This window comes from Galeopterus variegatus, unplaced genomic scaffold (genome assembly GCF_000696425.1).
Source record: "Galeopterus variegatus unplaced genomic scaffold, G_variegatus-3.0.2 Scaffold89, whole genome shotgun sequence".
NCBI lineage: Eukaryota > Metazoa > Chordata > Mammalia > Dermoptera > Cynocephalidae > Galeopterus > Galeopterus variegatus.
In genome coordinates, this window is record NW_007726200.1 from 1,052,219 (window position 1) to 1,070,449 (window position 18,231).

Consider the following 18,231-nt stretch of genomic DNA (forward strand, 5'->3'; position numbering starts at 1 on the left):
AACATCTCCAGCTGGTTCGGGGCATCTCACTAGGCTTCTGACTGTATAATCATAGAGAAGTGTTCATAAAGACTTTCCCAGGAAGGGAAACTTGATGTTTCTAAAAATTGAGTAGAAGTATTCTCTAGACAAAACAGCCCTTGAAATGGCAGAATGTATTACCATTATTACCTTTCAAAACCAAATCTATAATATCTACTTTTCATTTACAAAGTTTAGTTACCCTTGATTCAGATTTGATAAATTAAGAAGATTTAGATTTTAACAAATATTTGTTGAGTTCCTACTATGGACATAGCACTGTGTTATGCACTCTGAATGTTGCCTGCAAGTATAACAAGGGTCCTTATCTGTAATGAATTTTTGACTTATATTTTTGGGGAAAGTTATATATATATCCTCAAGGGGTTTTCATTCTAGTGAAGAAAATGAACAAGTTAAGGCCAGTAAAGTTTGATAAATTCTATATTTGTTACTATACGGTTCTTATGTAAGTATAAAGAAGTAGCACTTAATCTGACCTTAGAAGGTCAGAGAAGGTTTCCCTGGAGGAAGTGACATCTAAGCTGAGAGATGATGGATGAGTAGGATTCATGTGAGTGAAGAAAAGGGAGAACATTTCTGAAAGAGAACAGAATGTACAAGACCTGGATCCAGGAGAGAACATTGCACTTTTGGGGAGCTATAGGTAGTGCAGTAAGGCTGGGGTCTGGAAAGGAAGGGGCATATGGTAAGAGCCAAACTGGGAGAAGGAAGTTATATCAAGAAGGACCTTATATGCTGTATTAAGGAACTTGAACTTCACATTGAGGTCCATGGAACTCACCAAAGGTCTTCAAATTTGGGAGTGGTAAAGTGATCAGATTTGCATTTTATGAAGATGTCTCTGCCTGCAACACGGAGAATGGATTATTGGAGTAGGATCAAAGCTCGTGGCAGGGAGATCATTTACAAGTCTGTTGCAGTGATTCAGGTGAGAGTGATGGGTGCTGGGTAGGAGGCAGTTGGAAAGAGAAGTAAATTAGCTCCTGAGATAATCAGAAGATTAAATGGGTGAACACAGTTCACTATTCAGCATGGAGGTGGGGAGGAAAAGAGGACTCAAAGATGATGTCAGGTGTCTTTTAAAATTTAATATATTTAATTTATTTTAGATTTTTTTCCTGCTTTATTGAGGTATAATTGGCAAATAAAAATTGTATACATTTGCCATGTACAATGTGAAGTTTTGATATATGTGTACATTATGAAATGATTACCACAATGAAGCTAATTAATATATCCATCATTCTCCTAGCAATTTTCAAGTATACAACATAATTATCTATAGTTAACCATGATGTACATTAGATGTCCATGACTTATTCATCCTGTCTAACTGACACTTTGTACTCTTTGACTAACATCTCCCCATTCTCCTCTCCTCCCCATGTCACGTTTCTGTCTTGGGTAGTTGGGTGGGTAGTGGTAACATTTGTTGAGGCAGGTTGGTAAAATGAAAACAACGTGCTCCATTTTGGAAATGCTGAGGTGACTAAGAAACTTTTGAGGGGATCTCTCTGGGCTTAGGAGAGATGTCTGGGATAGAGATGGACATGAGGAAGTCCTCAGCCTATGGGTTGTAAATGAAGTCATAGGAGTGGGTAATCTCACCAAAGGTGAGTTAGTGTAGTGCACCAAGATTCCAGTGAGGACAGATCCCTGAGGAATATCAATATTTAGGAGGTATACAGAGAAAAAGGGGCCTGTGAAAGATACCACAGAGGAGACTGAGAGTCAGGAGAGAAAAAATTCAGAAGAGTGTGATACCATGTGAGAGGAGAAAAAAGAATGTTTTAAATGATAGGGAAAGCTCAATAATGGTGTCTACTTTGGAGAGGTCAAATAAGATTAATAGCTACACATTCTATTAATTTCTTTAATTTTACAAAAATTCGTGTACATCAGTAAGAAAGAGATGGATAACCTAACAATAAAAAATGGATGAAGCATATGAACAGAAAATTCATTAAAAATATTCAAAGCCGTTCAACTTATTAAAAGGTGCTCTATTTGATTCATAATTAAATTAAAACAACAATGTCCATGACTAAATGACAATAGGAGGGAGCCTGAGGTGAACAAGTGGTTGAAGATTCAGTACAGAAAAGGGATAACTTATACCACATGGAGACAGAACGTGTTTGGGGAATTAGACTCAGAGAGGTGAAGGAGACCCTCTTTTGATTAAGGAGTATGAATATAGGTAAGACCTCGTGGATGCAAATGTGAGGTAGGGTGTAATGGGAAGCCGAAGAAATTCATATTTAGTCATTAATTAAAAAATTCTTATTGAGATACTACTACATGGCAGGCATCATCTAGAAACTGAGGACACAGTGATAAAAAAAGCAGTCCCTAGTCTCATGTAGCTTACATTCTACTTAGAGGAGACTGGTTATAAACAGGTAAAATAAAAAATCAGTAATACTTTTTTAAGTGGTAAGTACAGTAAAAACAATAAAAAGAGGGTGATGTATATAGTGCCAGAGAGAGTGCTTTTCTGGACCTCTTCATTCTCTCCTCTTCTGGTGACATAAACTTCTTTGTGCTTCCATTTCTCTTTCTTTCAAATGTAGTACTCATCACATTACTGTTATAGAGTCATCTCCCTAATGAAGGCAGTGGTATCTGTCTCTCTACTTCCCAGAAAAAACAAAAAAGCAAAAACAAAAACAAAAAAAGGCAGAGAGATGGAAAGTCCTCCATTTCACTGTCATGTTTCACATAACTGGTGAAACCCAGTTCTCATATTCTCTAGCTGCAGAGAAGGCTGGAAAACCTAGTGCTTAGCATTCCCAGGAAAGTAGCCTGGGAGGAGAGTAATTGGGTTTACAGTGTCCTCCACAGTTGCTTTTCTTTATTGGAGAAGTGCCATAACCAAAATAATATTTTAGCAAGATTCATCTAGTGTCAACATGCAAACTGGAGTTGGGGATAATGAAGATGTTGTAGTTAGAAATATTGTTATTCATGTTTTTTTAAAAAAGGGGTGAAATTTAAGACTTGCTCAAGATCACGTGCCTCATAACTGGTGGGACCAGCAATAAGAATCCACATCTATTGACTACTTGTTTTTTTGCTGTGCACTATCAGTGTTGCGTATCGGAAAAGAAACTCTGTCTTAGGCTCTAATGATTATCCTTTGAACATCATTGACTTTTTAAAAAAAATTTACTAAGAATATTCATGTGATACAAAGCTAATGGTCACCCCTTCTGCCCATGATGTGAGGGCCAGATTCGTACTGGGGGCATACCCATTACGAGAAATTACTACTATACCCCTTGTCCCCACCCAATTATCCCCCAACCTTCCTCTCCTTCCCCCTCTCCCCCCCACACCACTTTGTAGCCCTAGGAATGTTCCCTCCCTCTGTTGGATCACAGCACTACTGTGGTCTTTCTTTTCTGCCTTCCTTTCTCTCTTAGCTCCCACATATGAGTGAGCACATGGGGTATTTATCCCTCTGTACTTTGCTTATTTCACTCAACATTAGTTTCTCCAGGTTCATGCATGTTGTTGCAAGTGGGAATATTTCATTCTTTTTTATGGCAGACAAGTATTCCATAGTGTATATATACCACAGTTTCCTTATCCAGTCATCCATAGATGGACATGTTGGTTCCATATCTTGGCTATTGTAAACAGAGCTGCAGTGAACATGGGAGTGCAGGTATCCCTTCAACATGATGATTTCCATTCCTCTGGATATATGCCCAGAAGAGGGATTGCTGGATCATTTGGAAGATCCACCTGTAGTTGTTTGAGAAACCTCCATATTGTTTTCCATAGTGGTTTTACTAATTTACATTCCCACCAACAGTGCAGTAGTGTTCCCATCTCTCCACACCCTCGCCAGCATTTGTTATTCACCGTCTTTTTGATTATAGCCAGTCTAACTGGAGTGAGGTGGTATCTCAATGTGGTTTTAATTTGCATTTCCCTGATGACTAGTGATGAACATCGTTGACTTTAAGATAAAACTTCATGCTAGTTAATTTCACCATTGTTGCAATAGTATTATTAAACCATCAAGACTATAAATTTGGGGCTGGCCCATGGCTCACTCAGGAGAGTGTGGTGCCGATAACACCAAGGCCGCGGGTTTGGATCCAATATAGGGATGGCTGGTTAGCTCACTGGGTGAGCATGGTGCTGACAACACCAAATCAAGGGTTAAGATCCCCTTACTGGTCATCTTTAAAAAAAAAAAAAAAAGACTATAAATTTGCCATATGTGAGGGAGATTCTGATAACAAAGATTAGTGAACTAATGGTATTGAGAATTCCATGACATAGTTTTGATAAATATTTGCAGGATAGTTATTTTCATGTAAATAATACTTTCAAGCTACCATAATCATAAATGAATGTATCTTGGGGAAACCATCTATTCTAACATACTTGAAATTAAAATGTCAGAAAATTTCTTTCTACATCTTCTCCCATTCTTTCCTTTTCTTCCATCCTTGGAGCAGAATCTTTTCTTTTCTTCATGCCTTATAAACTCAAATGTAAAGTGTGGAAGTCCAAGGAGATGGGCAGTCAGCACAGGAGAGGAAGCTTGCTAGGGGAGGATGAGCAACTCATGGTCCAAAGTCAGCTCTTGGGAAAATAAGGATCATGACAGGAACTTCAGAGGCAATGGCTGGGAAGTATGAAGCCCATCTCCTGAGGAACTGAAATAACGAAACAAGAGATTTAGTTACTAGGGACCTGGAAAACATATTAGGAAATCTAGAGCAGAACCAAGTTCAAGATAACACAGTGATGTATCAATGAAGTACTGAGAAAAAGTTCTTTTTCAGGGATTAGATTTGCCCCAGCATTTTGGGTGGGCAGACCAAGAGGCGATAGTTAAGGAATTAGCAGCTCCTAGATGCCCATTCTTACACCAATTGAACTAAAATCATCTAGAGAGCTTTCAAAAGCTATATTTTTAAGGGTCAGTTGAGAGATTCTAAAATCTTGAGTCCAGAAATCTGTTAGTCTAATGTAGAGTAAGAATATGATAAATAAGATTCTTTGTTTCAGGTATCTTTTCTAACTTCCTTGAGGACACTTACCCAAAATGCCTTAGTGTACAAGTCTTCTTTTAAAAATGCATGATATTAATTTTTAAATACAAATATAGACCTACACACTTACAGAAATAAACACCAAAGAGGCATAGAGATACTAACAAAGTTATATACTCACAATTTCATATATATATAACTGAATATTATAGAGTTTAATATTAGTGACAAAAAAGGCATTATAACATCCATTATATTGGCACTTTTTGTTCTTCTGTTGTGTCCAGTAAAAATTGTATTGGAATTTGAGTTTTCTGCTATAAATTTGGTCAGTAGCTATCAGTGAAGGAAAATCTTTTATGTTTTTCAAGTTGATCAAAAGTTCTCACTTCTCATGCTTTCTAGCAGGGATTAATCTTTAGCCAATATTTCTATATACAGCTATTTGTATTCAAGTTTGACTTAGGTCAATAAATTTTCTCATCTAATGAGCAGAACCCCAATTTTAACTTATGAATTCATTGGTGTCTATTTCCTGCTGTAGAGGTTCACCTCTCTTAATGTGCAGCTCTCTCAGATAAATACTCACATTTATAATAGCTATGTGCAGAAATGTTTCATTCATTCTTTCCCTCTGTTTTCAGTACTCACTGGGCTCCCTCTCAGTCTCCCATACTCTCTACCTGTCCCTTCCTTTCTTCTCCCCATCTGTTCCCTCTGCTTCCCCAACACTTTTTTCTCTCCCTTCCCTCTTGCCCATTTTTCTTGTGCATAAAGTACAAGTGATTAGTAATTATTAAATATTAATAACAGTGGCATTAACCACTCAATGATTAATGACATGCTTTATTGAATGGCATTACATCTAAAGTTCATGTTCCCTTAATCCAAGCTTTCACCCTCCTCCCTTACCACAGGCATCTATGTTGTCAAGGTTGTTCTAAAGAGTGATAAGCCAGCCATAAAACAAGGTTTATGGTATTTTCCTATCTATAAAGTTACAGGAAGCTCAAATGTACTCAGTAAATATTGCAAAATTACACAGAACCGTTCAATGTAACACTCCACTCTTTCTTTAAAGGTCTCTCTCTTTCGATATAGTAATACCTCATATCATTGCCCTGTTATATGTTCAAGTCAGAGTTAATGAGCTTTATATTAGCAATTCCTCCTTAATAACTTCTGGTTTATTTGGTCCAGTTGAATAATGTTAGGATGATGAAGTTTAGTTGCTACATAAAAAAAGTAAAATGGTAAACATTTACAGGAAAAGTGCATACATTTTATTGGGTATTTTATACACTCCTTAATAATAAAATAAGTTAATCTTTATTGTACACTTGTTATATTACTTTGACCCTCTCTAGTACTCTTTATCTAAGTATTTTCAAGTGCTTTACAATCTCAAACAGACCCAATGTATTGTATGCACAGAATTCTTTGAAGTTGATGTTTGCCTTTCTGACTAGCATGTTGTAATGTCAGTCAGCCAAGAAAACAAGTGTCTAGATGAAAACAAGTGTCTAGCTCAAACACTAGTAGGCTGAATAATCACAGTTTAAATTCAGATTCCTGGGCCTGGTCCAAATTCTCCTGATTAAGAATAGTGCATTTTTAAATAAATTCCCTAGGCGATAATTGGTCCAAGGACTACATGTTAAGAACTAATGATTCAGATATTTGATTTTATCTGTAGATAAGCTGTGCTAAGAAAATTATTAAAAGTTGAAGTGGGAGTGGAGGATGGTTTGAAAGAAAGGTTCAGGGTCTCTTTCAATAAGAAAATTAATTGATCACAATATTAAAAAGTTTATAGATGATTTAAGATGAAGGGTTTTTATGTAAGTAGTTAATTTTTATGTAAGAAGTCAAATTATGCCCAGCATCTTAATTCCAATGAATGATTTCTCCCAGTGATCTTTGTGGATAACTCCAAGAGAACTCAAGGGAAGTTGCAGTGCAAGCAAAGAGAAATAGCTCTGTGTGGAAGGCTTCTCTAAGCAGTACATGCTCTTATGCTGCTTTTTTTTTTTTTTTTTTAAATCTCATGATAGCACCAAGTGGTATAACTTTTTTTTTCTCTATATTATAACTTTCACAGAAAGGAAAATCTACTGTGAAGGCTGAAAACCAACACCCTCAAGATAAATACATTACAGATTTGAGAGCTCTTAGTAATCAGCAAAGATAAATGTTTAACAGTGCATACAAAACAAAGTGTTTTATGTTAAATCAAATAGAAAAAGCCAAACACTAATAAAGAAGCCTACAAATGAACACTAAACTAGGTAATCAGAACAGTTACTCACATTAGTAGTAGGATATTGATATTACTAATGTATTTGGTTTTAAAACAATGAGCTTAATCACAATTCTCCTCATTCTACCCCCACTATTTTGTTTCATTTCAATCCCAGCAACTTCATATTGAGATCTCTGAGATATTGTGTAAGTTATCTGAAGGTATACATTTCTCTTCTTAAATGGTTTCAGTTCATAAAAAGGATGCCAGATACATTGGCTCAGAACATCATATCTTTTCAGATGCAGGAATCTCTTATTTTTCTATTATTTAAAGGTATCACTAGTGTCTATTCTAGACCAGAAACTTTCATATGACAATATCCCTTTTTAACTGTAGTGTTAGGGACCTAGACAAATTCTGAGTAGAACTTTTCACCCTATCCTTCTTACCATCGTTCTTTCCCAAAACCTCAAGCCTCAGGCAGTCACTATTATGAATGTGTATGTACTTTTCTAATCCTTTTACATGAATTTATATCCGTACGTACAAATGGTCATCCATAAACAATATTTAGTTTTGTTTGTGTGGCTTTAAAATTTACATTAATGGTATCATTTGTGCACATCATTCTTCAATTTGCTTTCTTAGCTACTATTACCTTTTTGAGATCTAGCTATGCTGCTGATATATAGAAATCTATTTCATTCTTTTTTAACTGTTGTGTTGTATTTACAACGAGTCACATTTTATTTATTCATTCTGCTACTGATGAACATTTAGGTTGTTTCAGGATTTTATTCAATACTGCAATGAAAATCTCTGAATATTTCTCCTTTGCACATATGCAAGAGTTTTTCTTGTGTATATATTTGGCAGTTGAATTGCAGGATTGTAGGATATATATACACATGTTTAAATTTTTACTAGATGTTGCCAAATTGCACTTTAAAGCAACTATTCCAACTTACAGTCCCACCAGCCATTTATGAAAGTTCACATTTCTTCACATCTTTGAAAGGTCTTGATAGAAACTTCGATTTTTGTCTTTCTGACTTGTAATTCAGAATCTCTATTGCTGTGTCTCTGTTGTTCTGATTTGCAGCTACTTAGTCACTTGTGATATTATACATATTTTCATGTTTATTAACCACTCTGATTTCATATCCTTTGCTTTTTTTTTCGGTAAGTTATTGTGGTGGCCATGAGATGTGCCTTACGGACCATTGCTACTGGGGACATAATCAAAAGAGCGAGGTCCCCAGTTTCTGTGCATTGAAGTCCTTCACTGACTTTGCCTTGTGACTACTCCTTATACATGAATGAATAACTACAGCAGGGATATTTAAAGCATATTTATTTTGGGGAGACATGAGACTTCTTTATTAGCTGATTTTTGGCTCCCAGACTACCAGATGGCTTTGCCAAACCTTCGTCAGACTGCATAGTAGATCCAACATTCTTTCATCCAGTCTTCTGTCCTTTTCTAGGAACTTCACTTGAGGATCAGGTTTGCAATGAGGTATCACAATCTTCCCTGCATCCCTCCCTTTTTTCTTTTGCACAAGCATTTACTCCAGTAAAATTCTTGTACATTTAATACCATTTTGCCATCTGCAATTTGGAGAACCTGGATGAACACTGTATTACCATTCTCTAGTGTGTTGTCTTTTGTTGTAGAGTCTTTAATTTTAATGTAATCAATTTTATCTATATTTTCTTTTATGATTTGTCCTTTTGTGTTTTCTCTTTAAACATCCTTTCTAACACAAATCGTAAATACATTCTTTTATATTCTCAATAGTTTTAAAGTTTATTTTTTACTTTAAAGACTACAAATCAGAATAATTTTTGTATATGGGTGAGTTAGGGATCAAATTTTATTGTTTTCCATGTGGAAAACCATTTGTCCCAAGATAATGTGTTTTTTTGTTTGTTTGTTTTGTTTGCTGCTGGTACAGGGATTGAACCGCAGACCTTGGTGTTGTCAGCACCATGCTCTAACCAACTGAACTAACTGGCCAGCTCCAAGATAATTTTTTGAATAGTCCCTTCTTTCTCTACAAGTTGTCATTCTAGCACCATTCTTCTAGGTTCCAGTTAATTCATTGGTTTGCATATTGAATATTTATTCTATTTCATTCATCTATTGGTTTATTCTCAAGGTATCTACTTTTTAAATGACAGTAATTTTATTATTTAACTTTATTTATTACTTAGGCTTAGCGACTGTCCTCTGGTGAGGCATCCCAGTGTCTTAAGCTGGCCATAAGGACAAATGAGGGCCAGGATCAGTAGGGTTGGGCAGAGGAACACACAACGGATCTCCTACACATGAAGGAAAAGCTCAGCTCGAAACCAGCTCCTTCATTAAGTTGTCTTCTATACCTGCAGTAGGTTGTAAGCTCTTGAATTTAGAGGCTATATCCTAATCATCTCTGTGTTATCTAAAATACTTCGCTCACTGCTTGGAACATATATGCCTACAATATTTTAACTTGCCCTGGCTTCCAAAGCATAGATCAAATCACAATTCTCTCTGTGGGTAGAGATATATAAACGTACGAGAAGAAAATGGATGATACATAGGAACAGAAAGGCATGACTTGTCTGAGAAGTTGCGGGAGACTTTACAGAAGAAATTAAATTTTTATTGATATTGAAGGAGTTTGTCAGATAAAGAAATAGGAGACAGGCATTCCAGATAGAGGGAACAGGAGATGCAAAAGCACAGAATGATGAAAAGTGCAGTAAGTTGGGAGAACTATAAAACTTCAGTGTGGTTAAAGGGTAAGTGGGTATAAAAGAGTGCCAGGAGGTAAAGCTACAGAAGTAAGCTGGGAAAAGTCTTGTATGCCATTTTTTAAAGTTTGGACATTATTCTGGAGTTCACATGAATCAAATATTTTTTTGTTTTGTGTTTGGTTTGGAGCAGTGGTGTGACGTGAGCAGTTTGAATGAATTAACAACTTAAATCATTTAGTAAAGTGGATAACAGAATTTGCTATCTTTAAAATTATTTTTCAGGGCCGGCCCGGTGGCGCACTGCTACAGTGTGCCGCTTGGGAGCGCGGTGGCCCTCCCACCCAGGGTTCGGATCCCACATACAGACTGGTTCCGGCTCACTGGCTGAGCGAGGTGCGGGCGCGACACTGAGGGTTGCGATCCCGTTGCCGGTCCCGGTCCGGTACAGGCGCGACACTGAGGGTTGCGATCCGTTGCCGGACACGAAAAAAGACAAAAAAGGAAAAAAAAAATTATTTTTCAACTAAGCTGTGGTTTATCAACTGAGAAAAAAATTGGCTTTCCTATTTGTTAAAGTTATGATTTATGATAAGTATTCTTGATGCTATTATTGTATTATCTAATAAGATTAGAGAGGAAAAATCTTTGGAAAGTGGAACAGCTAAATTCTTATGAATTCCATATCTTCCACATGTTTTGCTTTTTTGATAAGATAAGAAGTGACAACCTAGTTCAGAAAGACAACAATCATCCCCTTATATTTATGCAGTATACTCTGTCAAACTTAGCACCGTAATAGTGGATGATGGGAACCAAGCTCTATGAATGCATGCATGTGTACATATATGTATATGCACTACACACGTGTATGTATGTACATACATATGCATATGTATATATGTGTACACACATATATGTATATATGTTCAAGTGTTTATGTGTATATAGCCAAATCATTGTAATTAGTATTTTGGATAGAAACTGTGATAATTTCTAATGCTTGAAACATCTTTAATTTCCTATCAATTTAGATCTTTTTAAAGTAATTCTGAAGATCTCTCCTATTAAGTTAAATTAAACACAATCAAACAACCAAATATTTTTTAAGTTCTACTAATGAAGGTATCTAAAATTCTGTTAAAATTTTTAGTATAAATATATAAACCCTTCTAGTATCCCTCTTCCTTCTCCCATTCAAACATTTTTTTACAGTTGCTTAGCTGCTTATCAAGAAGCCATAGTTCACCAAAGTTTCTATTGAAAATGTCTGACTAAGCATGTTGCTGGATAATAGATAAACATATAAACATAATTAGGTTTCCTCTATACTAGCAATAATCACTAGAAATTAAAAAGGAAAACTGATAACTATCCATTTCACAATAGTAGCAAACCATAAACATTTATAAGAGATAAATCTAACAGGAAATTTTACAGGTCATAAATGAAAAATCAGAACTCTTACTGAAGCATCTCAAACAAGATCTGAATCAATGGAAAGATAGATCATGATTTTTAATAAAATTTAGCATCTTAAAAATGTGAACTCTGTCCAAATATATGTACCTTTAATAAAATTACAAATACATCCCAATGAGGTTATTTTTGGAATTTTGTTAAACTGAACTTAAATTTTATATTTTAAGTTAAATATCAAAAGTAGTTAAGATTGCTTGTAGACAAATTGCCTTGATTGGAATTCTGGCTCCATCATCTATTAGCTGTGTTATCTTTGGAATGATATTCATTTTTTTCATAAAGATGTGCTTAAAATAGTGCATGACAAGTAGTAAGCTCTCAATATATGTTAGCTATTTTTATTTGTATTTATATTATTGTTGTTAATATTATTATATGGAAGACTGAATAACGAAAGTGAACAAGAAAGTTATAGATAAGAATTATGCTTTGTCAGATATTAAACCATTCTTAAAGCCATTAAAAAAGCAGAGCACCAAAACCCCAATAGGATATTAACACAGGAATATAAAATGGATCAGAAGAACCAGAGAACCAAGAAATAGATCTTAGTAAATATGAGAACATGATATATGACAGATGATATATAAATCCAGTGGAAAATTATTCATTTAGTAAATCATGCCTGTGATACAATTAAAGAAAATAAGGTTTGATTCTGATCTCACACCATACATAAACATAAATTATACCCGAATAAATTTTTTAATTAAAAAAGAGTGTAAATATTTGAAAAGAAAATTTTAAATACTACATGTTTAAAATGAAAGTTAGGTAGTACTTCTTAACTAATATAGGAACTCTAAATAGATATAATGATTTCATGAAAAATTTAAATTTTGCATATGGTAGATGATATATTCATAGTGGAAAGAAAAACAGGAAAGGAAAAATGTTTTTAACATATGCAGCAGAAAAGTTTGTTAATATCTATTACATACAAGAAAAATCAATTGATAAGAATACAAAATTCATTAAAAATAGGCATTTCACAGAAGAGCAAATCCACATGGCCAGTAAATCTTTAAAATATTGAAAATTTCATTGATATGAAGGAAAACACAAATTAAAATGGTGAATTGGCAAAAATTAAATTGTGTGTTGGTATTTATTGTGAGGAAAAGGGTACTCTCAAAACTTGGTGATGGAAATTTGATTCTTTTCAGTTGTTTTGTAAAGGAATCCGGCAGTATCTTTTAAAAGTAAAGAAAAAACATACCATTGACCTAGCCATCTCATTCACGAGAGTATATCTCGTAGAAATAAAATTACAAAAGCGCAGAGGTTTATGTGTAATATTATTGGGAGTTTTTTCTCTGAGGAGGTAGCAAATGGCGGGAAATATCACATAGTATCTAACAGATCTATATATGAAATACGAAATCTTACACTTCCAGTCAGGTCTAGTCCATACTACAAATAAACGTGAACAAATAAATTCAAGCACAGAATTGCCTGAAGGCAGCTTTCATCGATCTACTTTCTTATAGTATTCTGATGTTGACTCATCAAAAAGTTTACTGTGGCGTTAATTACTAAAATATTTATGTATCTTACTAGGTATTTTTCATTCAGGACTATGTTAATCAATTAGCAAAAAGTGTGGGGATTGAAAATATTCTTGTTTTTTTTTAACTGCTGAAAACATATTCTAGTGGAAATCTGAAATCAGCTATTACACAGTCCTCCTAAAAGCAAGATAAATTTTTCAAAAAAAAGAAGGTAAAGAACTTGCATCTGCTTCCTTGATTCTTTTATAATAAAGTAATAAGATTAATAAAACATCATAGCACAATTTAGCTTTGTTAAATAAAATTAACTGGCTATCTCCAGAGTGGTGGTGTTTGGAAGGTGAGGAAAGAAGTCAATATCCTGTCTGGGAACATCATGTCTACCTTACTTTACCCTTAAGAATCCTGACTTTTAGTTTAAAAGCACATGGCCACATACATAGCAATTTCAACAACAACAGTATGTCTGGCAAGGTCATGCAAGCCTGTGACTTGAACCCAGGGCTTCTGACTCTAAGTCTGTTACTTTTTCCACACATCATCCCTTGTACATTCTTTACAATAACATGCTGAGAAAGGCTATGTGCTTTTCCTCTAATGGGAGAATGGGACATATTATCACATCAGGTAAACATCCATAGACAGATCATTGGTAATATCTTGTTATAAATTGCGAGTCACCAATGTTTGAGTGTATATTACAGACCAGTATCTTTATATTAAGTTGCTTCAAGTTTTTATAACTGTTAAAGGAAGATACTATTATCCCCATTTTGTGAATGGAAAAGTGAGACCCAGAAGAGACTTTCCCAAAGCTACTTGTCCATTTGGTAGTGGAGACAGAGCTAGAAAACAGGTTATTTTGCTTTCTGGGTAATGTTGCCACTCATGTTATCTATTTTGTTTAAATTTTATTTTGAAATAAATATTTCACTTAAGTTGTCACATTTTCTTTCATTGGCTTGTAATTAGTGACTTGCTTTATAAAGCCCAATTTGTGAATTTTCATACTTAGCAAGCACTCTTTATGAAGCACAAACTATTATTTGACCCAGGTTTTGGTTAGAGGAATCGAGTCACAGAGCTGTTAAATGACTGAGATTTCACAATAAACCTGACAGAACAGGGTTCCAGTTCTGGGTCTCATATTATACAATGCAGTATTCTAGCTTTGTTACTTATTGAGCAACCACTACAAGCACAGTTTATATGATATCCGATAGCTCTCAAAATGGGCATCGCAAACATAATTCAAATTTCAACTCACCAGTGACTCGGGAGCAAGGACACTTTGGTACAGTTCATCATGGCATTTTCCCAGCATGCAAAGCCTGGAAGGTCTCCCGGGTGTGGGGGAAGGCTTCCCACTGAGAAATCTCATTCCCTCGGAACTGGGCCAAGGAAGGACAGAATGGTAGGAACCTGTCTCTCATCAGGTATCTCCCCAGGCATCCAGGGACGTGGGCCATGGCTTAACTACTGAGAGTGCTAAAAAGACCAGGCACTGAAGCACAGTATACTATTAGAAGTGCTCTAAATGAATACTGCTCTGACAATAAAAGGGAATCAGAGTAGCTTGTTGTTATAATTGAAATGGACAGAGCAACATGCTACCAAGAAACTATCTAGCAATTCCTTCCCCTAATCCCTCATTTTCTTAACACATTTTCTCCTTTGCCTCAGCCAGCCTCAAGTTAGCATTTGAACAGTGATAAGACCAAATGAAATGCTGTTTGCAGTCCTCTTTGGAGGAATTTGATGTTGTTCCATTTGATCTTAGTATGCAAATGAAGCATTTGGTTTCATGTGTCTCATAACCACTGAAGGAGGTATTGCCCCTATGGAATGCTATATGGGTCTCAATGACCTCTCTCTGTTATATTTTCCAGCACCTGAGTAGCAAACTCCACTGAGTCCTGCTGTATCTCCTCCAACATGTCAGTATTTTCAATCACAGGTCTTAGGTCATCCTACGTCAGGAATGTTGATAGCAACAGTTCCTTGGGGGCAGTGGGTAGCATGGTTCCAGCCTGTAGGAGCTACCAAATAGTTTGTAATACAAATGATGACCTATTAGTTTATCTGCTTTGTGAGTTTGGAGTTTTGTGTATGAAGTTCTATTTAATTTCATATGGTAGATAAAAGAAACAAATGAATAACAGAAGTAACCATTTTGACACTTTAAATATAGAAAATGTTGGCAGATTAGTTTTGGACTGTGAAAGAAAAAGGAGGAATGGTATGGGAGAGAATTTTTAGCAGAGGAAGAGAGCAGGAGGTGGGAACAAAAGAAAAGAACAGATGTATGGGAATGGGAGGAGTTGTTTTTTATTTCAGGAGACGTTACTACCTATTGAAGTTTTCTCACTCTTCAACTCTGAGGCAAATCCCATCCCTTCCAGAAAGCCTCTAGCATTTTCTGGCTATTGTACAAATACTTCTATTAGCTGTACAATTAATTTGCCAATTAATTGTGTACCGTATAACCTATCTTAAAATGGTTAATTAAATGATTGGGGGTTATTTAGCTTTCTTCAGGAGTATGGCTTACCTTCTAAGTTAGACTTAAAATGCCAGGAGTCAAGGACTATTTCTTATAAATTCTAACCTTCTTTTACAATGCCTAGAATTGTGATGGCACAGAGAAATTTATTAACTGGGAAAAAGGTTGTCAGATGTGTCAGGGAAGTGACAGGAGAGGCAGAGTAGATGGGGAGAGGACACAGGAATAAGATGCGAAGGGTGGATGAGGAAGAGGCTATGTTGGTTGGGAAAGTGGGTGGGAAAAGTCTGGAAAGGAATTGTCTTGTATCCATAGCAGCCCAGGGGAGATGCTCAGATATTTTGTGTGTGTGTGTGTGTGTGTGTGTGTGTGTGTGTGTGTGTGTAGTGTTCTTTTAGTCTCTCTTATTAAGTTTACTCATTTTTGGAGATTTCCTTTTAAAAGAGTGAATGTAAATTTTAAGGAAGTGTACTTTGGTATGTTAATAGCATTTGGGTTTGTGTAACGGGCGTATGCACATTTACATGCCCTTAAGTACTTGTGTACATATATTTTACAATTCTTATTTGATGATCATGAATGACATTTTAGAAATTAAAGAAAAATTTACTTCTAAAATTTCAGCAATGTTGTTTTGGAGTAACTAAATGCAATTACATTTGAAATAATTGAGATGCTATATTCAAAATTTCAACTGTGGTTAAGGCAGTAATGTGAAATGTGGTTATGTTTGAAAGAAAATGTACCTTTTAAATTCAGATCCAACATAATGAAAGTTCCTTTCTAATTTTCTATTTTTGATAATAGGATATCTCCAAGTTTGCAGAGAAAGACAATACAATTCTTGGAGAAGGTGGAATCACACTGAGTGGGGGTCAACGAGCAAGAATTTCTTTAGCAAGGTGAATATTTGATTGTTGGTCCAGCAAAAATTTGCTGAAAAATATGATGCATGTAAAAATTATTCTCTATTGCTTTACATTCTGTTTCTGGATTTGAAATATTTTGGGGGTTTCATGACTAGTGGGTTGAGAATTACCTTTAAGAACTATAGAATATAATATAATATTCAGATTTGGTAAAGATGATAGCTTTTTCAAAATGTATGCCTTTATTTTGGTGTGTGTATACTTGTTTGCCTTATTGTGTGGTTTGCTACAAACACAAAGCTCTGGGATTCTACAAGTACAAGGAATGAAAAGACATACATTTCTCTTGATCCATCATACACTCCCTCACTCCTATAGAGTCCCCCTCAACGAATATACCTGCTTTAGGCTTCTGTTTATGCTTCTTGGTTTAGATAAACATACATTTTCAAGTTTCTCAACATAATTAATAATTTTCATAAGATTAATATCAAGGCAAATGATGTCACTTGGCTTAAAGTCTATAATCTTTAAAGAAAAATAAATAAAACACACACATCTAACATTGTGGGGTAGGAGTTCCCTTGGTAGAAACAATCTTGGTCTAAACATTTAGAAGCCTCAAAGTGAAGTACATATAGTTAATTTGTGTCAAGAAGAAAGCATTGTGGTTAAACTGTAACTTTCAGTTTAATAAATTATTGGTGATATGGAATGCCAAATGTTCCTCAAGTCTTTTTGAGCAAAATTCTTCTCACTGTGTTGCCAAAGTTCTTAACAATAATCACATTGACTCATTGTTGTTTGGCCTCTTTCTCTTAGTGTCTCCTGCTCCTAAAAGCTGAGACAAGGAACTCACACTCACTGAGCACCTGCAATTACCTGGAACTATACTAGGGTGTGTGTGTGTGTGTGTGTGTGTGTGTGTGTGTGTGTGTGTGTGTGTGTGTGATCTCAATCCCCGAAAACCCTGCAAAGAAAGAATTGTTCTCCCTACTTTATAGAAGAGATCATAAGATAATTGAGGCTGTTAGATGTTAACTTGCCCCAAACCACACAGAAATGGTAGAGTCACAATTTAAACCAGATCCTCTTGACTCTTTACATTAAAGCATGCCTTGGTCTTGGGATTTCACTGTGGAGTGATATAGATCAATAGATAGAAATAATTCACAGATCAGATAATGGCTTCTAAATAAATGGCAGTTAGTGAATTTATCTGTGAGCTAAAGTAAGACTTATCTTAAGCATTTCATTTCAAATTTAGATAAGATATAGTAACTATATTAAGTATATGGCTTCAAGACATTGAACAGAATTGAGTTTGTATTTATCAGTTTCAGATTTGGTTTTATTGTAAGATGCACACAGTTTGAGGTACTTCTGAAAATGATTGCCTGTTGTTATTTTGATCAGAATGTGTAATATGTCATCCAGTTTTGAATGATGAATACATTTTTTTAATGAGAAACTGTGGTCATAGATATTTGGGAAAGAAGAAATAAGAATTGAATGCGTGGGAAGAAGGACCTTGAGGGTAAATTTTGATGGATTTTTTAAAAATCTGGTTCTTCTATGTTGTCTTCAAAAACAAATTACGCTGTAAAGGTTCTTTTAGATTTTGCCTTGATTTTTTTTTTTTTTTTTTTTTTTTTTTGCCTTTTTAAAATTTCTTCTCTTAATTATGTGCTGATTGAATACAATTTACTTTTTTTAAAAGTACCAAGGGGGCCGGCCCGGTGGCGCACTGGATAAGTGCGCCGCTTGGGAAGCGCGGCGGCGCTCCCGCCCCCGGGGTCGGCTCCCCCCAGCCGACCGGGTC

General features: G+C 35.4%; 1 protein-coding gene across 1 annotated transcript in view; it reads left to right on the top strand.

The window, feature by feature from the left end:
• Positions 1-18,231, top strand: part of CFTR (cystic fibrosis transmembrane conductance regulator (ATP-binding cassette sub-family C, member 7)) — a 189,001-nt gene that overhangs the window by 92,012 nt on the left and 78,758 nt on the right. The window contains exon 13 of the mRNA XM_008581074.1: positions 16,348-16,442. Within this exon, the coding sequence (XP_008579296.1) occupies positions 16,348-16,442 (95 nt within the window). The remainder of the gene's footprint in view (positions 1-16,347; positions 16,443-18,231) is intronic.